Source organism: Henckelia pumila, chromosome 2, assembly GCF_033568475.1.
Source record: "Henckelia pumila isolate YLH828 chromosome 2, ASM3356847v2, whole genome shotgun sequence".
NCBI classification, from domain to species: Eukaryota; Viridiplantae; Streptophyta; class Magnoliopsida; order Lamiales; family Gesneriaceae; genus Henckelia; species Henckelia pumila.
The window spans coordinates 107213104-107239420 of record NC_133121.1 but is presented as its reverse complement, the minus strand read 5'-3'; the positions used below and the strand labels follow the sequence as shown (position 1 = coordinate 107239420).

The window sequence follows — 26317 nt, the reverse complement described above, 5'->3', positions numbered from 1 at the left end:
TTTCTCAAATTTCAATTCATCATTGTCCTGTCTATTGTCATCAATTGATATATTGTAAAAAAACAAGTGATCTTTGCCAATATTTATTTACTTATATATATATATATATATATATATATATCATTTTGTATTGTAACTTCTCAAAATCATTTCATGAAAAAAAATAAATAAATTTTATTAAAGTCCTTTTAACATTTCTATACAATTTCAATTTCGCCATACAAGTTTATAATGGATTAAAAACATTTATCACCTCTAAATGTATCACTATTATTATTGTTATCACTACAAGAAAAAAGGTGAAAGACAACGCTTTTTTCGCGTTGTTAATGTCACCGAAAAAGCGTTGTCGTAGCCAGTGTTGTAAAAGACCAAGCTCAAAGACAACGCGGAAAAAGCGTTGTCGTTTTGGGCAAAGACAATGCATAAAAAGCGTTGTCGTTTCTGAAAAATACAACGCGTAAAAAACATTGTCATTCCTGATAAAGACAACGCATAAAAAGCGTTGTCGTTTCATAAAAAGCGTTGTTGTACCTGGTAAAGACAACACATAAAAAAGCGTTGTCTTTTTTTAAATAAAAAACAAAAAAAATTTAAATCACAAATTTTCAATATTATAAATCATTCAAAATTCAAAAATTTCTAAAATAAAATTTAATATACAATCTTCCAATATTATATATCATTCAAATATAAAAAAATAATCGAATTCTAAATTAATGAACACTAAGGAAAAAAATATGCATTAATCTTGAAAAACTTTGATTCCTCACTTCAGCACATGTTAGCATCCCGAACTTTCATAAAAGTCGCAACAATCTCTTTTCCTTTAATTTGTATCTCCATACTGTAAATTATTAAAAATAAAAACAAACTTAAACAAATATGAATAGTTTAAAATGAAAAGTAAACTTAAACACATATTTATCAGTAAAAGAACATGAACTACGAATGACAAAATTATCACTAAGCGATTGAAATTATCAAATGAACTACGAATTACAAAATGCCACATATGTACATGACTCATGATGAATGTAATTCTTATATATAAAAAAAATTTATTAACAACATTAAGCCATTTACCTTGGACAATATAAAGTCATGAATCCACCGATTGCAGTCAACATAATTAGTGTGTACTGATGCAATAAATATCTGAAACACAAATTTTGATTCAGATCAGTGGAAAATATAACTCACTCCAGCTACCTGACATTCAAGGTAAAAAAAGGAGAAAAGGAACGAGAAGAAAAACTACTTACAGGGAACTGTACATATTTAGTGGGAAACATGGAATGTAGGTCTATCCAAGTAAATGATTTCTCTACGTTCGTCCAGAATTCTGAATCAAATTCAATTTATGTCAGCTACCATCTGTCCAGGCAGAATCATGTTACTGTTATACACATATCCCAATTATTGGAATTAATGAAGAAGCATAAATTTTATTGATGAAATGAAAAATCAAAACTATGATAAAAATATAAATAAATTAAAATGAAATTCCTCTATTTTTAAATTTAAGTGCTCGAGATCTTGATACTTGCACGAAGATATTTTGAAATTTTAGCAGAAACTTCTCTACATCTTGGCAGAAATTTTAATTACTCTTACCTTCAATGACCAGATTTTGACATTGTTTTCCATTCCACAGCTTGCAATACGATACATGTCCGAAGGGTAGAGGTCCTATAATATTCATAACAAATGAAAGGATAGATGCTCAGAGTAAGTTCTACCCGAAGGTCCTACGCGCACTACAAGAAAAATGGCAAACGACAACGCTTTTTCCGCGTTGTTATTGTCACGAAAAAGCGTTGTCGTAGCCAGTGTTGTGAAAGACCGCGGTCAAAGACAACGCGGAAAAAGCGTTGTCATTTTGAGCAAAGACAACGCTTTTCGGTCAAAGACAACGCAGAAAAAGCGTTGTCGTTTTGAGCAAAGACAACGCATAAAAAGCGTTGTCTTTGCTCAAAACGACAACGCTTTTTTCGTGTTGTCTTTGACCCCGTCTTTCACAATACTGGCTACGACAACACTTTTTCGTAACCATAACAACGCGGAAAAAACATTGTGATATTTAAAAAAGACAACGCTTTTTCCGCGTTGTCTTTTTTAGCAACGACAACACTTAAAATACCTACGACAACGTTTAAAAAGCGTTGTCTTTTCTCAAATAAAAAACAAAAAAAATAAAATTTAATTCACAAATTTTCAATATTATAAATCACTCAATATTCAAAATTTTTGAAAATTAAATCTAAATATACAATATTTCAATATTATAAATCATTCAAATATAACAAAAATCATTCAAATATAACAAAAATCATTCAAATATAACAAATAATCGAATTCTTCATGTTCATCTCGGCCATGTGCGCTATGCTTTCTGCCTCAAACCGGAGTCGGTGATCAGAACAACTCTCAGAATGCTAAATCCATTTGGAGGACTGGGAATGTGCTGAACAATAGCAGCAAACAAGAATAAAATTTCAAAGCCATGGTTATGAATGACACAATAAATCAAACATCAAAGAAGAAAAGTAAAATGGAAACAAATACATAATCCGCATACTGAAAATGTGCTCCTCATCATCCAAAATCAAGAGTTAAGAGTTAAATCGTTCACCATAATAAAACGACGAGCAAGAATTAAATCGTTCACCATTTTCAAACCAACTTTGTTTGTTTTATATGCAGTTGGCTCCGATGTATAAGAACTAAGACACGAGAACCCAATCTTGAATAAATATCAAATAGTGTAGATGTACCAAATATTGAGAAGAGGCTTACATTGCGGAGATGGTGAATAACAAGATAATGTGTTTAATTTGATAAAAACTATTGCGAAATAATGGATTTGAAGAACTTCGGAAGTTACACACCTGAGTTGTGTCTTTAACACTTTATTTGTTAGCTGGGTTTTACCTATAATTTCTGGCCCTGCAACATCTCTGCTTCAAGCTCATCGAAAGATCTCTTCCCACCATTCCTAGCAAAAGCATCCGCACATTTCCTGTTTCTTCCCCCCACTGCCAATTAAAACACAAGACTATTGAAGTCTCTGTCTTCACACAAATTCAAAAGGTTAAACTAGAACTTCACCAAAACGAAGTCCAGGAGAGCCAACTTACAGCATGTTGTAATTAAATCTGCAACACCGCAGCTTTCAAAGAATGTACTGTCCTTAACAGAAGGGAAAAACAGCTTTGAAAACGCCTTTATTTCTCTCAAACCAATTCTCATTATTGCAGCATGGTAAATCATCATATAGAAAAATTTTAAGGTGACCAATGTCATAGAAAGTAAACAAGAAATTAAGCTCAGAAAATTTATGCTCCTTTCACCTTCGTATTGTTTCCCATCTTCAACCCATCTACGAAACCTATAACAGAATTCAATAATAATCAATCCTCCATTAGTTACAACACCATAAATCTACTCAACATTAAGAAAGTTTGGAATAGCAGAATATACCAGCAGCAATAGCCACAACATTTTTCAGCGTCCCACATAGTTCAACTCCTTCCATATCTTGGACCTATTTTTATTTCGATATAAGATTGTGTATTGTTGCATCACAACTCAATATATAATTGAATCAAACGAGTAATATCACTCACCGGTGAGACCATGAAGTAAGAGATGTTGAACAGTTTTACCCATTTCTCCGCAATCTCTTTGCCTCTGTTTGAGCAGTGGAAAGTTGAGTTCAAGAGCAAAAAAAATTGATCTCGGGAAGCTGCTTCAAGGTGAATAGTGGTGTCACACAGGAGGAGCTTCAGGGAGGTTGGTGGTTTAGAGGGAAAGATAACTCGACTTATTATTTCAAAATTAGTATTTACATGAAATTGTTGTGATTAAATTCAATACATTTTTCAGCCTTCTAAGAATATTGCAATAATGAGGGGGGGTGGTGTTTAATTTGGTGTCAGGGGAGGATGCCATAATTTTATACAGAACACACCTGTAAGAATCGCTTAGAATTTTGCTGGAATTTTGCATCCCACTAACAGAAACAAACCATCAAAATTAATCCACAGAAAAATTTGCACCTCTAGAAACTTAGAACTGCTAAACAAGCAATGAATAACATGTCGCTGACCTCTACAATATCCCCAGGAACAAGATCTGTAGCAGGTAATAATGAGAAGAAACCTATCACAATTGTTGACAATGTACAATGTCATTATGAGTCATAATAAGTCATATACCATGTAGAGAAACATGATTCAGCAGAGGATCACAAGTCAAGACGACAATAATCATATCTTGTGGAAACTATAAGCTCCAAAGGACATGAGATCACTTTCACAATGGACAAAAAAAATATCAGCAGCTATACGGCACGTAGTTTTAATTTGTTTAAGTGTTTATAAAAATGGTGATTGAAATAGTGAGAATGCTACTCAGGTGTGTGGTAAAACTTCTGATTGATTCGCTACTTCCCTGTCATGGCAATGCAGCTTTTATTCTTCCAAATCCAATGGCAGCGGAGTAAAGGCCAACAAACAGGAGCACAACTTTGGTTCCACTGACTTGAACACAATGAGAGTTTTTATCATATATGTTGCAGAGAGGTGGCTTCAGTTTTGGATAATGAGCTTGCAGAGCTAGCATCCCAAGTCCCTAAATGAAGGAAAATTTTAGCGACTATAATGTTTTTGAGAAATTAAGCATCTGAATTCATGAAAAACTAACCAGAAACTCAACAGAAGTTGCTAAAAGAACTGCTTTGTATCTGCCAACATATGTGTCTCCTAGGAACGCTCGATTTGATCAGGCATGATAAATAACTAGACTCGGCTCCATATGAGGTCTACCCCAAATAATTTCCAAAGAGATTGTGCAATTTTATCTGACACACTTGAAAAATAATTATAATGAGGTTCGGCAGAAAAGATCTCCTTCCTCCCAAAATAAAAAAGAAAAGAAAAATAATGGAGACACGTACAGTAAAATAAACTAAAATATCAGTGTTCAGATCCATATAAATATAAAATATTCACATTTTTTTAGTTATAAGCAGTAGCAATGCTTCAAGTTTCAGAAATTTAATCCCGTGTTGAAAACTGAAGATTCTTATTTCCTCATAACATTTTCGTGGCCAGTGGTCAAAACTCCAGAAAACTAATCTATAAACCGAATCAACTGCCAAAACTGAAAGAAAAACAAGAAAGAACCACAATCAAAAAACAGAGGAATTAATAAACAGTTCATTCTTTGCTTAGTGAACTCACAAATCTACATTTCAAAGCTAGAGAACTTGAATACAACACCAAGAATCTATAACAAAACGAATGATCTTTACGTGTTGCAGCCTAATTAAATACATTAAACAAGATCTGTTAGTGTAGCAACACCAATGATACCTCCACGTTTCCATGCACTTAGCCCACGAGCTTTCTGGTGATCGCGTTTATTCTTTGGATTCCTCCTCTTTCAGAACAAAAAAGAATTTTTAATTTCTAAGCAAGAACCACCACATGCATATTTAAGACTTGAGGGAATAAAGAGTTGCATGACAACAAATGAAAGTGAGCTGGCAAAGGACATAAATCACAAGAAAAGAGAAACTGAAATTTTAAAATATAGACAACTAAAATAAAAAAGAAGCAAGCATAAATCTACAAATAAACAATTTTCCCAACAAATAATGATGTCCATTACGTAAATACATAAGTATAAAAATAAGTTTTAAAAAACCATTCAAATTAAATTTTCCTTGCCTTCAAAAGTCTTCTCGAAATTAATTATAATGTTAATAGTTGGGTATACAAATGAATTTACAGAAAAATTTGTTAAAAAGCCTTAATCAGCATATAAAATTTGTTAAAAAGCCTTAATCAGCAGATAAATGCTTCACTGCCCCCACCACTTCCAATTATTATTTTCGTTTTGATCGAGCAAAATTCATTTTTGAGGTAAATAAATAATTATAATGTTAATAGTGGGGTTTAATTGGTTTCTTGGTTAGACAACATTACACACTCCTCCCCGACTGAACTCCCAGCCTCGCCCTTCAAAGTGCAAATAAATAACGTTTAAATTTGCTTATTTCAAGATCTTCCTGTTAAACAAGCTAAGAGAGCTCTCCACTAAACTTGTTACAAGAATCGACTAGTACACGGCCAGAGAGCACAAATAGTAAATACATTTTGGAATTAGATTCCAAACTATAGAAAGTCTGGAACACAAATCAGACGACAAAAATAAAGCATACAGAGGAGAAAATGCACAAATTCTTGAAACAAGGTTCAAAATACTCGTCGGAAAATTCTTGAACAAGTAAAAATAACAGAACTTCACCCCAATCTGAACATAATTTACCAAAACACAAACATCATGAAAAAGGGAAAATTGCTTTTTGTTGATATCCTATGTTAAACATGAAATCATTCTAGTAACAACAAATTAAATTCACACATTCAATATAGGATCGACGACCCACCAGTTCAACACGTCTGTTGGTTCTCGGGAGCGGATTTCTGAAAACACAAACTCTTTTGACTCAATATAGATTGAATAGATTTCGGCTGAGTTGCAGAGAAGAAGATAATGTCGTTCAACTTAACAAGCCGGATTACCGTGAGCTCGATCTGGTTCCTCCTTCTCGCCGAACTGGTGGACGGGTTTCGACCACCTCCACCGCGACCACCACCACGAGCAGTAGTTCTAGTTCGCCAAGATTTCCGTGAGCTCGATCTGGCTTCCCCAACCCTTCTCGAGAAGCAATCGGCACTCGTAATAGCAACTTAGGGTTCAATCGATAGTTGTTTGGTTATTTAATTAGATTTATTTCTTTTATATTTATTTTATTTATTCTTTGTTTAAAAGCGTTGTGGTAAATTTTAAAAGAACGCTCATCCACAACGCTTTTTAAAAAGCGTTGTGGATGATAAAAAAATGTTGTTTTTTTATGAATTTTAAAAATAAAAGACAACGCTTTCTTATAAAAGCGTTGTGCTTCTTTTTTTAACAACGTTTTTTATAAAAAGTGTTGTCTTTCAACTGTTGTTAATGACCTTTTTTGTTGTAGTGACGATATTCAAAGCATTTTCTTACAAAAAGGAAACATAGGGAAGACAAAAGGTCGGATAGAACATACCACACTAAGAACTTCATTAATATGTCCCCCCAGCAGCACCAGAAAATATCAAAATAAATATTACTGTATTGATGGAATAGATAGAAGTGAAGATTGTATGAAAAATATAGAAATTCACTAAACACAAACAAATAGCCGAATCCAAAGAAAAACCCACAGCCCATATAAATATTAATATTTTTTTAAAAAACAAAATCCATTCAATCGATAATTTTTAAAAAAAATTAAAGCCAAAATTTTCAATTAAACAAATTGAATTTCCTAATAATTCCGTTTAATCGAATCAATTCTCTTGGACAATAATATTGCAAGAATCCCACTTCATGTTTAAAATTTCAATTTATTGTTTTATGCCACAGTGATATGTTATTTGATGCTTTTTTAGTAAATAAATAATAATGATATTGCATAATGAAATCCTACAGAGTTTAAGTTTAAAAAATCAATTCAAATTGATTCATGAAAAACACTAAAAAAATAAGGTTACATCTTTAATTAAGACCCATTCACTGTAAAAGTGGATAAATTAAAATTTCTTCCCTTTAAAGAATGTCCTAAAAAGTCTGACCTCACTTCAAAATAAAATTAAAAAAAATCATATTTCAAAATTATATCTTTCATTGAACAGAGTATAACACAAGATTATGTTTGTTTTTCAAGAACTAGAGTGTGACTAGAACTTACGGTCTAAATCCTGAAAGACCAGTTACTCCATCCCTCGGCTAATTAGGTTGGACATATGAGATTTAGAAAAACAATTGAATAAATAAAAACAATACAAACAAAATACCAAAATCAAAATGCAAAGAAGAAATGGCCTAATGGTTTTGTCCCAAGCACTGGTCACCATTAGACGTCAAGCTTAGATTAACCACACTAAAGTTTTGCAATGGATAAGTATAAAGAGTAGTTATGAGAATTTTCGTTCTTCAAACAACTCTCTATTCTATTATCGACAATCAAATTTTTTTGCTGTAATTGACTCCAAACAACGGCAGACACACAATCACCAAAAACAACAAGCACTTCCTTTCAAACCAACGCAAGAACCAATACACAAAGGAGAAGACAGACACACAATCACCAAAAACACCTAAAACCAGAAGAGTTTCAAGCTAAAATACCTCAATGGAGATGTTGAGTACACTGTAAGAAGCATAAAACCAAACACTTTGCGGGCAGAAGTAAGTGACCCGTGCAGCAGAAATGTAAAGAAGAAATCTACCGTAAACAATCGTAAAAACACCCCCACAAGACTCTAACAGACCACCAAAACCCACGCTCAAGAAGAAAATCGCAAAAACAAAGCAACACAAATCATGCCCTGCACAGATTTGTGCTCCTTCAAAATGGCAGCCCACAACGATTAAGCCCAAGAACAGATGGAAAAACTAGCTGATGCAGTGGAAATCAAAACCCACCCTAGTCAAAGAAATCGCATGTTGTTGTGAATAATAAAAGTTGGTGAATAATAAACGTTGTCCGGAACATTTTTTACCTCCGTTGAAACTGCCGAAACTTCCCCAACCATTCTCGAAAAGCAATCGGCACTCATAATCGTGGCCGTCTTCTTGACTCATTTCGGATGGAACTCGACCATGGAGAGTTTCAGAAGGCAAATTGATGATTTGCTGGCCATTTTTCTTCGAGCAGTAGACGAATTAAAGATTGGGATGTGACGAGGGCGGCGAATGTGGCGAAGACGGTGAGAGCTTTGATGGGGATGGAGGGTTCACTCGATTTCTTTCAGAGTGTCTGTACTGTATTTAATTTTATTTATTTATTTAGGTTTTGAACAAAGCTATAGTATATTGCTTAGAGAAGTCAAATAAAGTGTTGTAAAAGAAAAAAAAAACAAAAAAAAACGCTCATCCACAACGCTTTTTAAAAAGCGTTGTGGTTGAAAAAAAAATGTTGTCTTTCTTAAATTTAAAAAAACAAAGACAACATTTTCTCATAAAAGCGTTGTCTTTCCTTTTTTAACAACGTTTTTTGTAAAAAGCGTTGTCTTTCAACTGTTCAATGACTATTTTTGTTGTAGTGTATACGCTATGACATACGTTACTGTGCATTTCATTATCCTTTATTTTTCCTCTCAGAAGGGTATCAATTTCCTCTTGTTTTATTATCGTCGTAATTGTGATACGATCTAATATTTAGAAATTATTTTCACCACCAGCTTGTTATTCAAAGGTGGTCATTCTAAAGTTAACGATAGTATGCTATCAGATGTTACCTCCCAAGGTATATTTCTCCTTGCCACCTATTATGAATCTCACAGCTCTAAAAACAATTAATTGCCTCCAATTTTCTATTTGACACCGTCAACTATATTATTGTCAGATAAATTTGCAAAAAACGCCTCAAAAGAAAAAAAAAACATCCCAGAGACGCATCTGAGACAAGAAAGAAAAGAAAAGATAGAGGTTACAAATCAAGCAGGTTCTCCAAACGAAGCAATTCTGAATTGGTGAGAAATAAAGTGAAAATGATCAATTTTGAAACGGTGAGAACTAATAAAAAACAACCATTATTTATAACAGATAGAAGATAGATAATATAACAGATAAACCAAAGTTATTCCCAGTTTCTCTCTGAAGAAAAAAAAAAAAGAACTGCTGTGGTTTACTTTTAATAACGAAAATGGATAATTCTGTTATTTTTCCTATCAATTCACTTCAAACCAACCAGAAAAGAGTAAGAATTAAAGTACTGATTCTTAGAAAAGGACATCAAACTTCCACAATGCAAAGTTCAACAACAATTCGGAAGATGATATTCATGGATGATGAAGTAAGTTGAAAGGTTTAATTTTAATTTAATTGTTCCATTTTTTTTTTGTAAAAACAATTGTTTCTTTATACCTATCAATCTGGTTAATCACATTTTATAAATTCTGATGATTTGAATAATTCAAATATGAACTTTCTTTCCTTTTAAATTAAGAGAGGCAGACAACATTTAAAAATGAACACTAAATTGTGTAAATGAACGTGACACCTCTGTAGCACAACCAACATCTTTATAAGTATTCTTTATATGAAAAAGTGTTATTATATTTATGCAAAAGTGTTCTGAGAAGTATAATATTTACGCAAAAGTGTTCTGAAAAATGTAATATTCTGCCTATTACTCAAACTGCTGAACTTGCTTCTGTTTTCTGTTTCAAGGGTATAATGATTTATGGTATAATGTTTGAAAACATTATACAAATATTTGAAGATCAGATCAAGGTTGGCAAGACTTACATCATCGAGAACCCAATTGTCCAACCCATACAAACAAAGTATCCAAATGTGAATAAAAGAATTGAATTGCGGCTCCATAGAGGGACAATCGTAAGCGAGGCACAACCACAGTTGATATGTGACAGCTTGAACTTTGACTTCAAAGAATTTGCTTATATAAAAGCAAATCCAGCCACTGATAATGAACATGGTAAATGTCATTATAGCTGTTGTTTTAAATTTATGAGAAAATGATGACTTTGTTTAAAGTCTATCCCCTTTTGTGCAGATGTTATTGGAATTTTGATAAAAGTCCGACAACTCACCCGTTATACAAAACTAGACAAGATCACCTTTGGTTACAGAAGGGAAATAATTTTGATGAACTCACTGTAAGTTCATTGAACATAATCACCTCATTCAATAATTATTTATAAGTATTTTTTCTTGCAGGCTCCAAACTATCACAATAAACTTATGGGATGATCTGGCACTAAATGAAGGACAAACTTCTTGAAGAAAATTGTATTCAGAACTCAATTGTGGCCTTATGCAATCTTAAAATGAGTATATATCATGGTATTGTCATTAAAATATTTATCATTTACTTTTGTTGGGTTCATGAATAATTTGGGCCATCCTCTAATTAATAATACAGGATTTCCTAAGTTGCAATCAACATTTACAACCGAAATGCTACAGAACCCAAAATGCAGCAAAGCAGAAAGAATAAACTTATGGTACAAAATAAATCATTGATCCTCTTTTCACAAAAACTTATTTTCTGCTACTTATGAATTTTTTTTTGACATAGGTTGGAAATTATTGTGGGAAAACAAGATTTAAATGTACTATGGAAGAGGCGTGCAAGTTTTTTCTCTTGTCTTCATGACAAGTTCGTGATGGTCTGTTGGTTTTAACAGGGTTTTCTTATTTGGCTACAAGTTCTCTGTTTCTATTTTAGATCTTTTCTATTTCATGGCGTCAACAGCCGACACTACTAGGGAGGTGGAAGACTTATATCATAAACTCTCATTAGAAGAAGACGAAGGAGGGGCACTAGAATTTGAACAAGTCAGTGCTGAGAGTACTGGGGATGCCTTACACAGGTGTGTTGTGGGTCGATTCTTGACAGACAGGCCTATAAACTTTATAGCTATGAAAAATACTATGGCTTCTGTTTGGAGACCTGTCAAGGGAGTTTGCATAAAGAGTCTGGGCCCGACTCTTTTTTTTGTTTCAGTTCTTTCATGATTTGGATATGCGAAGAGTGCTAGACGATGGGCCATGGACTTTTGATCAACATCTACTGGTTATGGCTGAACTAGACTTTGGAATGAAACCCCAGCAAGTTCCCCTTTTCTCGGTCCATATATGGGTCCAGGTTTATGATCTTCCTAATGGATTCATGTCTGAAAAGGTTGCTCACAACATTGGAAACTTCATTGGTTGCTTTGTCAATAGCGATCCCAATAACTTTACTGGTGGTTGGCGCTCTTTCATGAGGGTTCGCGTTTCCTTGGACGTTCGAAAACCCCTCAAAAGACGCATGAGAATTAAGAAAGACGGTGAGACATGGAGCTGGGCGAATTTTAAGTACGAGAAGCTACCTACATTCTGTTTCTTCTGCGGATTAATAGGTCATACAGACAAGTTCTGTGAAAAATTCTTTGATTATCCAGATAAGTTAGTGGAAAAGCTATTTGGAGTGTGGCTGCGAGCACCAATCAGAAAACCAAGTTTAGAAATCGGTGAAAGATGGCTCCGTTCCGACATCCCGACTGGTAAAGCCGGAGTTGTGCAATCTGAGGAAGACTTCCTGATGAAAGGGCCCCATGGCCCAATATTTGGTAATTATCCATTTGATTATCATCATTTCCCAAAAAGTAATGATGGCAAAGGGGAGCAAGTAGGTATGGGAGTTCTGGAGTATAACTTGCGTGGTAAGGGAAAACTTACTGTAGAAGATGGAGGGGACAAACAAGTTGCTTCTGTGAGAGATTTGTTAATTGTTGTGGACTCCAAGAAAAGGCGGATTGAGGAGGATAGTATACAGGCCACTTCTTCTATTGGGCTTGAAAGCCCACAGGTTTACTTATCCCAAATTGATCCAAAAAACTTGTTAGAGGCGGGCCCTGGAATCCAGGCCCGCCGGGCATTATGACAACACTTAGCTGGAACTGTCGTGGGCTGGGCAGTCCACGAACAGTTCAGGAGCTTTTGGACCTTGTGTCCAAAACTAAGCCCATGTTTGTGTTCTTAATGGAATTAAAGATCGATAAACAAAAAAGTTGAGCGTGTTAAAGTGAAGATGGGATATGAAGGTTTATTTGTGGTTCCTCGAGTTAATAACGGGGGTGGAATAGCTCTTTTTTGGAAATAAAATCACTTAGGCTAAGTTACTGGCGTACTCTAATAATTTTATTGATATTTCTGTTTCCATCTCGGGTAGGGCAGATTGGAGATTGACTTGCTACATGGTTTTCCGAAAAGGAATCGAAGGAGCCATTCTTGGGAGCTTCTGCGTACACTTTCGAAAAGGTCTTCTCTTCCCTGGTGTTGTATTGGAGATTTTAATGATTTGCTTTCTCAAACAGAAAAACGAGGTAGATTGAGACATCCTTCTTCTCTTATTAGGGATGTAAACGAGCCGAGCCGAGCTGAGCCGAGCCGAACAGTATCAGGCTCGGGCTCGGCTCGTTTGGTATATGTGGAGGCTCGGGCTCGGCTCGAGCTCCAGCCGAGCTTTTGTAATAAAGCTCGGCTCGGCTCGTTTATTGAATTTGTAAGCTCGGGCTCGGCTCGGCTCGGGCTCGGGCTCGGCTCATTTATCATATGAAACGAGCCTGGCTCGAGTTTGGCTCGTTAAACGAGCTCGTTTTCAAGCTCGTTGGCTCGTTTAACTGGCTCGTTAAGCAAGCTCGTATTATGGCTCGAGTTTGGCTCGTTAAACGAGCTCGTTTTCAAGCTCGTCGGCTCGTTTAACTGGCTCGTTAAGCAAGCTCGTATTTTGGCTCGTTATGTGGGCTTGGGCTCAGGCTCGAGCTCGTTTTCGAGCTCGTGAAGCTTAAATACAAAATATAAATCTCTATATAAACTAAAATTAAATTTTTCTTAAAAAAATAAAAATGACAAACATAAATAAAACTATAAAATTAATTATCAAATGTATGTCATATGCAACAGTCCACTACAACGATACATAATAACAATATAACATCATTACATTGTACATATATAAAAAAACCCAAATTAGTAAAACCATTAGAAAAGTGCAAACTGCATCTCCAATAAAAATTAAATACATCCTGCAACTAACATTCTTCGCAACATCATCTCTAATAAAAATTAAAAATCATCATGCAATATAAAAAATAAAGTTAGTATCACAAAGTAATATAAGCAAGCAGAAAATTGAATGTGACAACCATTTTTTAAAATACGTTTGTAATTTTAATTAGTTGTTATAAATATCGGTAATTTTAATTAGTTGTTATAATTATCGGTAATTTTAAATTACGACACGTTTATAATTTTGTATGTATCTAACGTATCGGTAATTATTATAATTATGAAAAACAATTTCTGAAAATAAGTTGTTGTTTTTGAAGAGTTATTCCATTCGCAAATGATGTATTAAGTCGTTGTCTGCAACTAAATTTTTGAAAATATTAAATTAAGTTTTGAAAATATTTTAACAAAAACTTCAGCCTACCACAAATTTATGGACACCTATATGGTGACATAGTTTTAAAACATCATTCTACATAATAATTCTAATGATCACATATAAACATCATATTATTTAACAAGAGTGAATTCATAGTTTTAACTTTTAAGTTTTGATCATAATAAAATTTGGTTTTATAATTTGTTTGATAATTGATAAGCTTATTTTTATTACCTATACCAATGAAATGATATTATTATTCCACAAATTCTTTTAATTATATATAATGATTTAATTATACCAATGTGTGATATGATTTATATCATAATCTTTTCATCTCAATTATATATACCTAATTTTTTCTTCACATAGATAATAATATCATTAAAAAAAAATGTATAAAATGAATGAAAAAAATTGTTCTTGTATTTTCATGGCTATATACATGCATGTATTTTTGTAAACAAAATTACTAAATACAATATAAATTATAAACCTATATACCTTCCATTTGATTAGGGTTGTATTATTTTGTTAATATAACCCGATGTATGTCATAAAATTATAATCTAAAATAAAAAAAAATATTATTTAATATTAAAATTTAAGATATTTTGTGTTCTACCTTAAACTTTTACTTGACAATCATAGACACCTAGTTGGTCAACAACTAATGTAACAATAACTGATTGAATGTACAAAGTGTTACATCAGTTGTTGTCCATGTAAGTGCTTAAGATTGTTGTCCGTACGATACCAAATTTATATATATATATATATATATATAATTATTACTAAAACGTAATTACCAATAAAAGAAATAAACATAATCAAATATATGTTTTTTGGTTCAAAATTTGATATAATATTGTCACTATTTTTTATTTTAACTAGTTTTTGTGTGCAAAAATATTCACAAACGATATAGATGCATAATAATGTATCTATTTTTTCTATAAAAATTTTAAATTTGATTAAATGTTATCATTATTTTTTAATTACACTTAACTTTTTTGTATCCATATATATGTGAAAATATCCATAAATTCTATCTGTAATGAAATTATGAATTTGGTTTCACAATTTGAAATTTGATGGAATATTATAACTAATTTTTTATTTCAGTTAATTTTGTGTCTCCATATCGTGAACATTTATATAAATGAAATATATGCTAATATAAAAATTTTATTTCATATTTGATTAGATGTTATCACTTATCAGCAATTTTCTATTTATTACAATATACTAATTTTTGTTTTAAAATTGAAAATTTGATATGATGTTATCACAATTTTATAATTTCAAACAAATTTTTCGTGTGCATATATATGTAAAAACAATATTAATAATTTTTACAATAATATTTTAAAAACAAATAAATTTATTATATCATATCAATACTTTGATATAAATTTCAAATACAAATCAAAATTTTATTATTTAAAAAAAACAAGTTTTTTCTAGGAATATTTAATTTAATTTTTAAAATATTATAGATTTAAATTTACTCAATGAGCATATAAATAACTAAACCAGCCGAGTTCGATAAACTATATAAATTAATATATTTTCACAAGCCAAAAAAATGAGTCGAGCCCGATCCAGAATCTGAGCTCAAGCTGACGAGCCACTAAACGATCCAATCCCAAGTCCAAGCCTGAGCTCGCAAGCCACTAAACGAGCCGAGCTCGAGCCCGATCTGACGAGCCACTAAACGAGCCGAGCTAACAAGCCATTAAACGAGCCAAGCTAACGAGCCATTAAACGAGCCGAGCCCAAGCCCGAGCTAACGAGCCACCTAAACGAGCCGAGCTCGAGCTCGAGCTTCCGAGCCTATTAACGAACATGTTCGCGAGCTAACGAGCCGAACATCCTTAAGCTCAGGCTCGGCTCGTTAAAATTTTCGAGCTCAAAATTAAGCTCGGGCTCGGCTCAATAAGCTTAACGAACAAGCCCGAACGAGCTTTTTCACGAGCCGAGATCCGAATAGCTCGCGAACAGTTCGGTTCATTTACATCCCTATCTCTTATTAATGGTTTTCGGCAGACAGTTGTTGATTGTGGTTTGGTCTCGGTATGAAAGGGCATTTGTTTACTTGGAAAAAGAGTAGAGGAACTCCTTTTTTTGTGGAGGAAAGGTTGGACAGAGCCCTTGCTAATAATTTATGGCTCAATATTTTCGGAAATGCAGAAGTAAAAAATCTTGCGGTGACCAATTCGGATCATAGTGCTATATTTTTAAATCTTATTTTTTTTGAGCCGCATAGATTTCGAAGATTTAGATTTGAGAACTCTTGGATTTTAGAACCAGATTGTAAGGAAATTGTCAAGCTAGGATGGGAGAAAGAGGAGGGAGTGGAAATTTTTCGTCGTATTGATACTTGCGGACGTGAATTGCAGATATGGGGGGATAAGGTGAGACTGAGATTCAAAAAGGTTATAAATCAATGTCGGGATCATTTGAATCATCTGAAGCAATTGCGATCTGATAATTACAATGCTCAAATTATTGAGACGAAGAAAAATCTTGATATGTTGTTGAGCCAGGAAGAGGCGTTTTGGAAACAGCGAGCTAAGATTTATTGGCTTCGAGATGGGGATGCAAATACAAAACTGTTCCACAATTATGCTTCTAACCGAAGAAGGAAGAATACAATAAGACAACTTAAAGATCCAACCGGGAAACAATGTATGTGGGGTGCAGGTCTTCATGAATTAATTCATGACTATTTTCAAGATATGTATACATCCAAGGGCAGTGTGTATCATGATATCACTTCTCAAATTCCTTGTCGTATTAGTGATGATCAGAATCAGTTCCTTCTGCGGCCTTTTGTTGAAAAAGAAATAAAGGATGCTTTATTCTCGATGCACCCCGATAAATCGCCCGGACCGGATAGGATGAATCCGGGTTTCTTCCAGAGATTTTGGGATATTATGGATGAACATGTGTGATGACCCGAGTTCTAATCTCTCATTAATCTCATTAATCATTATTAAACCATGTTAGACAATAATCAAAGTCTAAACAAAAGAATAAATTTTTTTTTTTTTTAAATAAGTTGCACTGCGCACGCGCGGGCATCACCCCTCGCGCGCGCGCCGGCCAATGGGACCGAGGTCCCCTGGCTTGGCTCGCGCGCGGGAGCTCGCCCGTGCGCCAGCCAAACCAACAGAAAAAAAATAATGGCTCAGCTGCTGTCAAAAACGAGATCATGCCTATGATTGATTCAAGATCATGTCCTACCAAAGTCTAGACATGATGAAATCAAGCATAACAACTACCATGCATTCTAACATGCTTTTAATGCTAGTAATAAACCATTCCAAGGCTTTACAACATAATCATAATTCTCATAACATGCAATAATATTATCATATCTCAAGTTCAAGACACCTTATGTTGATTCAAGGATTTACAACATATTTCCAATCCTATAAACATCAACAAAACCACAACTCAATCATCTACAAGTCTTGGTACCAGTATCTTCTAACATGATCATGTTTAAGACTCAATAAACTTCATGACAGCACACATAACTCCTAACTCGGATCCTCACGCTATATCGATTTCATCCCTTGTTCTTTAAGTCCGCCTTTGCCCGGTTCCACTTCCTCCTATTGCAATGACACATACAACAAAACAATAGCCGGATAACTCCGGTGAGAAATAGATTTCCCAGTAAAAGCAACTAAACATGCATAATCAATATCACAATCATGATATAGAAGTAAATACAATGCATGCTTTCAAAACAAGGTTCATTTCGTCATTCATCGACTGGGATCCCGAGAAGAAGATATCATAGCTAATCCACCGACACACCCTATCGAGGTGGGGCTACTATCTTGCTCCTCTAGACTTTGAAGCCATTATATATGTAGTTCAGACACTAGGCTAAAACAACCACCCAGGCCATACATATACAATCCCTCAAATCGTCTATTCGAACGTGTCCGTTCATTTCAAATTCAAGGAATAAGTCATCAAGATGAATGCAACATATATCATAATCAAAGCATTCATTATATCAAAGACTTATCCAAGTAATCAAGGTAAAACACATAAGAGCACTTAAGCAAACAAGTATGTGAATTGTGGGAACTCGATACAAACCATCTCGAGTTGTAATCCTAATCAAATAGTAGTCCACTTTTACCTTTCAAATGTGATGTCTAGGATGTCTTTGAGCTTGTCCAATTCTGTCCAAGATCAATTACCAAACACAACTCAAATTCTGTTCAATATCAACTCAACCTTCCACAAGAACTTCAAAGGAAACTCAACCAACCTTGTGTGTTCTTCTATCGGTTTCGAATTCAACGTTCTCGAGTTCACTTGTCCTGTTTACACACTGAAATCATAGCATAACAAACAAGGAATCATCAGCTAATAGTTCAACAACTTCAGATTTCAAGAACAATAGCAAATCACTTCGATTCAAGAGTTCGACGGCATTTCGGTATTACTTCGGCGATCCCGAACAACTCTAAATCATTTCTAACATTCATATCAGATGTTCAACAACTCAACTCAACATATCCGCAAGTATATATCAATCGAAACATATCTGGAAATCATAAGGACATGATATACACATCACTCTTTAACCAAACTTCAAGAACATCAAAGCTAGAAGATCAAAACCATCAAATTCATTCCAACTTCTGATCCCTGTCCATTTCGAATTCTCAAACCAACATGAAAGACAGAAAAACTTACATCAAATCGAAGGTCTTGTCTAGAGGATTCCAAAACATCTTTCGGAATCGAATTCGGATCAACGGATCAAAAGATATGAGCTTTTGAAGATCAAGAATTAAATTGGAAATTCTGCTCTCTCGTTTCTTGGCTGAAGGAAGTGAAACAATTCTGATTACATTTGAAGAATACACGTGCAAAGCTGAGTAAGGAGTCCAATTTCTGATAAGTTCATAATAAATTGCACTTTAGCCCCTCAAGAGTTCCATAATTGCAATTTAGTCCTCAAATTCCCAATTTATTCAATTTCAATCCTAAATAATTTAAGAATATTATAAAACTCTAAATACTCTCAAATTAAATATTCTCGGATCAAAATTAAATAATTCGGGGCGTTACAATTCTCCCCCACTAAGACACGATTTCGTCCTCGAAATCTTAAGTAGGATCACTCAATAATACATCAAATATCAGATAACAGAAACTAAAGAAGACTCACATCAATGAAATAATTCTGGATATCGTTGCCTCATATCTGATTCTGTCTCCCACGTCGCTTCTTCAATACCATGACGACTCCACTGAACTTTCACAAGTGGAATAGTCTTCGTTCGTAGTTGCTTCTCTTTTTGATCAAGAATCTGAATTGGCTTTTCAAAATAACTCAAAGTCTCGTCAAATTCAGCCTCATCAGATTGAAGCACATGTGATTCATCAGCAAGGTATTTTCGAAGCATCGATACATGAAAGACATCATGTATTCCAGATAGCGATGGAGGAAGAGCTAATCGATAGGCAAGATTGCCTATTTTCTCCAGAATTTCATACGGACCAATGTAGCGTGGAGACAACTTCCCTCGCTTGCCAAATCTGACTGTACCTCTGAAAGGAGAAATCTTCAGGAATACTCGATCCCCCTGTTCAAAAGACAAAGGTCGACGTCGAATATTAGCATATTTCGCTTGTCTATCTTGAGCTGTCTTCATTCTTGTCTGAATAAGCTTCACTTGATCAGTCAGATCACGTATCATATCAGGGCCAGTGTCAGGTACTTCTGAAATATCATCCCAGTACAAAGGAGATCGACATTTTCTTCCGTATAAAGCTTCAAATGGAGCCATTCCAATACTCGATTGGTAGCTGTTGTTGTACGAGAATTCACAAAGAGGTAATGAATCTTGCCAACTCGGGCCAAAATCAAGCACTACAGCTCTCAACATATCCTCCAATGTCTGAATGGTACGCTCAGACTGCCCGTCTGTTTGTGGATGATAAGCTGTGCTCAAACGAAGTTGAGTACCCAAAGCACTCTGTAAACTATGCCAGAAGTGAGATGTAAATCGAGGATCACGATCTGATACAATAGACTTCGGCACACCATGCAATCTAACAACTTCACGGACATAAATTTCTGCCATCTGATCATGTCTGTACGTCATACGATAAGGTATAAAATTCGCAGACTTCGTCAATCTATCGATAATCACCCATATAGCATCATAACCTCTAGAAGATCGAGGTAATCTCGTCACGAAATCCATGAAAATATGATCCCATTTCCATTCAGGCACGGATAAACTCTGTAACAAGCCAGGCGGTTTCTTCCTTTCAGCCTTTACTTGTTGGCAGTTCAGACACCGAGATACAAAATCAGTGATATCAGACTTCATTGGTTTCCACCAGTATCGAGTCTTCAGATCATTATACATCTTCCTACCTCCAGGATGAATACTATAACGACTACAATGCGCCTCTGTCAGTAGTTGTTGTCGCACATCAGAAATATCAGGCACTACAAGGCGATTGTGAACATAAAGAAGATCATCTCGAACCCGGTATTCAGATACATGCCCTGATCTGACTTTCTCAATCGAATTCTGTATATTCTGATCAAGTTTCTGAGCATCTCGAATTCTTACCAATAAAGCTGGTTCAGCTTGCATTTGATAGAGTCGAAGAGGTTGATAATTCGTATCAAATACTAACCCAGACAGACAACAGTCTTCAATCAAATTCGATACACCAATCGTCGATAAGGACAAAGAACATACCTTTCGACTGAGTGCATCTGCTGCCGCATTCGATTTCCCTGGATAGTACTTAATCTCACAATCAAAGTCTTTAAGCAAATCAAGCCACCTCCGCTGTCTCATATTCAATTCTGACTGTGAAAATAGATACTTCAGACTCTTGTGATCAGAATAAATCTCAAACTGCTCCCCGTACAGATAATGTCGCCAAATTTTCAAAGCAAATACAATGGCGGCCAATTCAAGATCATGAATCGGATATCTGGTTTCGTGAGGCTTCAACTGTCTTGAGGCATAAGCAATCACATGTCCTCGCTGCATCAAAACACACCCTAATCCTCGATGAGATGCATCACAGTAAACAGTGAAACCACCAGTATCTGAAGGAATCGTCAAGACTGGTGCACTGGTCAGTCGTGTCTTCAACTCAAGAAAACTAGATTCACAAGCTTCAGACCAGATAAAAGGAGCATTTTTCTGAGTTAACTGAGTAATTGGCTTCGCAATACTGGAAAAATCTTTGATAAATCGACGATAATACCCAGCCAATCCCATAAAACTCTGGATCTCAGGAACAGATGTCGGTCTAACCCAATTGATCACTGCTTCGACTTTACTTGGATCCACAGAAATACCATTTCCAGATATAATATGTCCAAGAAAGACAACCTGTTTCAGCCAAAACTCACATTTCAAAAGTTTAGCATACAATTTCTCGGCTCGTAAGATTTTCAAAACTGTTCTCAGATGTTCAGCATGATCAATCAGATTCTTGGAATAGATCAGAATATCATCAATAAAGATAATCACAAAATCATCGAGATACTTCTGAAACACACGGTTCATCAAAGCCATGAATACAGCTGGAGCATTCGTCAAACCAAACGGCATAACTATAAACTCATAATGGCCATACCTGGTTCTGAACGCAGTCTTAGGAATATCAGAATCCCTAACTCTCAGCTGATGGTATCCAGATCTCAGATCGATCTTGGAATACACAGAAGAACCCTGCAACTGATCAAACAAATCATCAATACGAGGCAAAGGGTATTTGTTCTTTACCGTAGCCTTGTTCAGTTGCCGGTAATCAATACACAATCTCATTGAACCGTCTTTCTTTCTGACAAACAGAACTGGAGCACCCCAAGGAGAAACACTGGGTCGAATGTATCCCTTGGCCAGTAAATCTTCTAACTATTCTTTCAATTCTTTCAACTCAACTGGTGCCATTCTATACGGTGCTTTCGAAATCGGTGCAGTTCCAGGCATCAGTTCAATGTTGAAGTCAATCTCACGATACGGAGGTAATCCTGGAATCTCATCCGGAAAGACGTCAGCAAATTCACTAACCACTGGCAAGTCAGCCAGGTTCGGGCTAGTTTTCAACAAATCCACTGCATAAACAAGAAATCCCTCCGCTCCTTTCTGCAAAAGTCGGGTCATAGATAATACAGAAATAAGAGGAATCTTAGCACGTGAACCCTTACCATAGAATTTCCATTCTCCAGCCATCTCAGGTCTAAATCTCACTACCTTCTGAAAGCAATCGACGGTAGCTCTGTACTTATTCAGCATATCAATCCCAATAATACAATCAAAATCAGACATACCAAGTACAAAACAATCAATCTCAATCTCATTACCCTCATACTGTAGTACACAATTCTTTACTATCTGAATCGAGATAAGACCCCTCCCCAAAGGAGAAGAAACAGATACTACAACTGGTAATGACTCAACAGGCAAAGAATGCAATGCAACAAATTTGGCAGATAAAAACGTATGGGATGCACCGGTATCAAACAACACATAAGCAGAATAACCAGAAATAGAACAGTTACCTGCAATCACATCATCAGGTGCTCCCTGTGCCTGCTCCTCAGTCAAAGCAAAGACATGAGCCTGCTGTCTCTGAGGCTGATTGCCTGCCTGACTTCCACCTGGTCGAGTCTGCTGCTGTGTATGTGCTGGCTGGAAAGAATGAACAGAAGAGGCCTGTCTTCCAGGTTGAGCCACTGATCGTGATGACTCTGCACCTCTTGCCTGTCCAGTATTTCTCTGAGGACACACCCTTGCAAAATGACCTGTCTGTTGGCATATATGGCACCTCCCAGATACACCTCGGCACTGATCGGTTGGATGATTTCCACCACAACTGTTGCAGAACACTCCTGACTTCTGCTTCGTACTACTGGAACTCAAAGAACTGCTCCCAAACTTCTTAAACTGTTTTCCACTTGCTTGCAAAAACCTTTTCTTTCCACTGCTACTACCACCTTCAAATCGAAAAGGTTGCTGTTGCGGAATTGGAGCTGCAGGTTGTGACTGTCTCGGAGGTTGTGCGGTATACGAAGCTCCTCGCTGCTGTATCAAACCAGCTTCCGCTCCCTTGGCACTGTTCAAGGCATCAGCAAAGGTATTCGGTCGCCTTGTATTCACCAGTGTAAAAACATCCGGACTCAGGCCATTGATAAACTGATCAGCCATAGCCTCGTCACTGTCAGCAACATGTGGAGCAAAACGTAGCAATGTAGAGAATTTTGCAACGTAGTCTTCAATATTCAAATTCCCCTGTTTCAGATTTGCAAACTCAGCCCCTTTATCCTTGCGGTAAGACACAGGAAAGAAGCGTTGGTAGAACTCAGTTTTGAAGACATTCCAAGTCAATACAGTTCCTCTACGCTCCAAAGCTCTTTTTGTAGTGAACCACCAGCTCTTCGCAACTTCATGCAACTGGTGCCCAATCAATCTAACTCTCCGTTCATCCCCGTAGTCAAGTGAATCAAATAGCATCTCCATATCATCAAGCCATCCCTCGCATTCAACAGCATTTTCTGTACCTTTCAAAGTAGGCGGCTTGTAGGATTGGAAACGTTTCAGAAGTATTTCCATAGGAGTTGCTGTCATATCAGTCATATCTCTTGACGTACTTCCCTGTTCATTACTCGGCACGGCAGTAGCTTGAGGCACTATCGGTGTAACAACTATCGGTGGAGTATGAACTGTCTGTTCTGGTAGAGAAATAGGAACATGGGGTCTCAGAGGAGGTCGGCCTGGTCTTCGAGACATATCTGATTATCAAAATGGTTAGGATACCAAATCATCAAATTATCTCAGTCCTCCTCTGATCATCTTACCTCTGATCAAGACTCGGTTCTGATTCAATCTTAAATAAATAATCATACTCTTCAAATAAAACATGCTTCCAATCAATTCAGATAATCAGGTAGCATGTCATAATTCATCAGGATACATGCCTCTATCAGTTCAGATAGTCCAATAAGCATGCATCTTTAATCATCGTAATCATACTTTCAAATAAAATAAATACAACATCTTGTAATAAAATACATGAAAGTAAATCATGCTAGAATTTAAAACATGTAATTCAATCACGTAATTAAATCATAGCATGATAAAAAAAAAACATAAATAAGTAAGGCAGAAGACTCGATCTACCCCACTCACTGTCTATCTATGTCCAGAATGTTCTTGCTCTGATACCACCTGTTGTGATGACCCGAGTTCTAATCTCTCATTAATCTCATTAATCATTATTAAACCATGTTAGACAATAATCAAAGTCTAAACAAAAGAATAAATTTTTTTTTTTTTTAAATAAGTTGCACTGCGCACGCGCGGGCATCACCCCTCGCGCGCGCGCCGGCCAATGGGACCGAGGTCCCCTGGCTTGGCTCGCGCGCGCGCGAGCAGGAGCTCGCCCGTGCGCCAGCCAAACCAACAGAAAAAAAATAATGGCTCAGCTGCTGTCAAAAACGAGATCATGCCTATGATTGATTCAAGATCATGTCCTACCAAAGTCTAGACATGATGAAATCAAGCATAACAACTACCATGCATTCTAACATGCTTTTAATGCTAGTAATAAACCATTCCAAGGCTTTACAACATAATCATAATTCTCATAACATGCAATAATATTATCATATCTCAAGTTCAAGACACCTTATGTTGATTCAAGGATTTACAACATATTTCCAATCCTATAAACATCAACAAAACCACAACTCAATCATCTACAAGTCTTGGTACCAGTATCTTCTAACATGATCATGTTTAAGACTCAATAAAATTCATGACAGCACACATAACTCCTAACTCGGATCCTCACGCTATATCGATTTCATCCCTTGTTCTTTAAGTCCGCCTTTGCCCGGTTCCACTTCCTCCTATTGCAATGACACATACAACAAAACAATAGCCGGATAACTCCGGTGAGAAATAGATTTCCCAGTAAAAGCAACTAAACATGCATAATCAATATCACAATCATGATATAGAAGTAAATACAATGCATGCTTTCAAAACAAGGTTCATTTCGTCATTCATCGACTGGGATCCCGAGAAGAAGATATCATAGCTAATCCACCGACACACCCTATCGAGGTGGGGCTACTATCTTGCTCCTCTAGACTTTGAAACCATTATATATGTAGTTCAGACACTAGGCTAAAACAACCACCCAGGCCATACATATACAATCCCTCAAATCGTCTATTCGAACGTGTCCGTTCATTTCAAATTCAAGGAATAAGTCATCAAGATGAATGCAACATATATCATAATCAAAGCATTCATTATATCAAAGACTTATCCAAGTAATCAAGGTAAAACACATAAGAGCACTTAAGCAAACAAGTATGTGAATTGTGGGAACTCGATACAAACCATCTCGAGTTGTAATCCTAATCAAATAGTAGTCCACTTTTACCTTTCAAATGTGATGTCTAGGATGTCTTTGAGCTTGTCCAATTCTGTCCAAGATCAATTACCAAACACAACTCAAATTCTGTTCAATATCAACTCAACCTTCCACAAGAACTTCAAAGGAAACTCAACCAACCTTGTGTGTTCTTCTATCGGTTTCGAATTCAACGTTCTCGAGTTCACTTGTCCTGTTTACACACTGAAATCATAGCATAACAAACAAGGAATCATCAGCTAATAGTTCAACAACTTCAGATTTCAAGAACAATAGCAAATCACTTCGATTCAAGAGTTCGACGGCATTTCGGTATTACTTCGGCGATCCCGAACAACTCTAAATCATTTCTAACATTCATATCAGATGTTCAACAACTCAACTCAACATATCCGCAAGTATATATCAATCGAAACATATCTGGAAATCATAAGGACATGATATACACATCACTCTTTAACCAAACTTCAAGAACATCAAAGCTAGAAGATCAAAACCATCAAATTCATTCCAACTTCTGATCCCTGTCCATTTCGAATTCTCAAACCAACATGAAAGACAGAAAAACTTACATCAAATCGAAGGTCTTGTCGAGAGGATTCCAAAACATCTTTCGGAATCGAATTCGGATCAACGGATCAAAAGATATGAGCTTTTGAAGATCAAGAATTAAATTGGAAATTCTGCTTTCTCGTTTCTTGGCTGAAGGAAGTGAAACAATTCTGATTACATTTGAAGAATACACGTGCAAAGCTGAGTAAGGAGTCCAATTTCTGATAAGTTCATAATAAATTGCACTTTAGCCCCTCAAGAGTTCCATAATTGCAATTTAGTCCTCAAATT

At 35.6% G+C, this 26317-nt stretch overlaps 1 protein-coding gene and 1 long non-coding RNA gene across 8 annotated transcripts; both read right to left on the bottom strand.

Moving 5' to 3' along the window:
* Positions 1-2367: 2367 nt before the first annotated feature.
* LOC140884934 (glycerol-3-phosphate dehydrogenase [NAD(+)]-like) lies at positions 2368-6734 on the bottom strand. 7 transcript variants are annotated; one of them, XR_012150761.1, is made up of 10 exons: positions 6458-6734; positions 5379-5445; positions 4708-4872; positions 4112-4635; positions 3974-4015; positions 3630-3693; positions 3484-3547; positions 3354-3391; positions 3141-3187; positions 2368-3038 (listed from the first exon to the last, which is right to left on the bottom strand). XR_012150761.1 is itself a non-coding variant. In XM_073291843.1 (10 exons), exons 6-10 carry the CDS (start codon positions 3639-3641, stop codon positions 2935-2937), a joined length of 270 nt encoding a protein of 89 aa, XP_073147944.1. In that variant the 5' UTR covers positions 3642-3785; positions 3974-4015; positions 4112-4635; positions 4708-4872; positions 5379-5445; positions 6458-6734; the 3' UTR covers positions 2368-2934. The 7 variants fall into 7 exon arrangements, 6 of the variants coding, with proteins under 6 accessions (XP_073147944.1, XP_073147942.1, XP_073147940.1 ...); XM_073291843.1 differs by having other exon boundaries at positions 3141-3192; positions 3630-3785; XM_073291841.1 differs by having other exon boundaries at positions 3141-3192.
* A 10822-nt stretch (positions 6735-17556) lies between these two features.
* On the bottom strand, positions 17557-26173 carry LOC140884147 (uncharacterized). The gene is made up of 5 exons (XR_012150567.1): positions 26047-26173; positions 25616-25678; positions 25484-25526; positions 18177-18371; positions 17557-17634 (listed from the first exon to the last, which is right to left on the bottom strand). It is a non-coding gene; the product is annotated as an uncharacterized lncRNA (long non-coding RNA).
* Between the last annotated feature and the right edge of the window lie 144 nt (positions 26174-26317).

Bases quoted from the DNA above. Each gene is read 5' to 3' on its own strand.
- LOC140884934 (XM_073291838.1), bottom strand. From the start codon at position 3,521: ATGTGGGACGCTGAAAAATGTTGTGGCTATTGCTGCTG. The intron at 3,392-3,483 runs GTATATTCTGCT...ATTCTGTTATAG, and splicing joins TGTTGTGGCTATTGCTGCTG to GTTTCGTAGATGGGTTGAAG. The intron at 3,039-3,140 runs GTAAGTTGGCTC...TTTAATTGGCAG, and splicing joins AGATTTAATTACAACATGCT to TGGGGGGAAGAAACAGGAAA.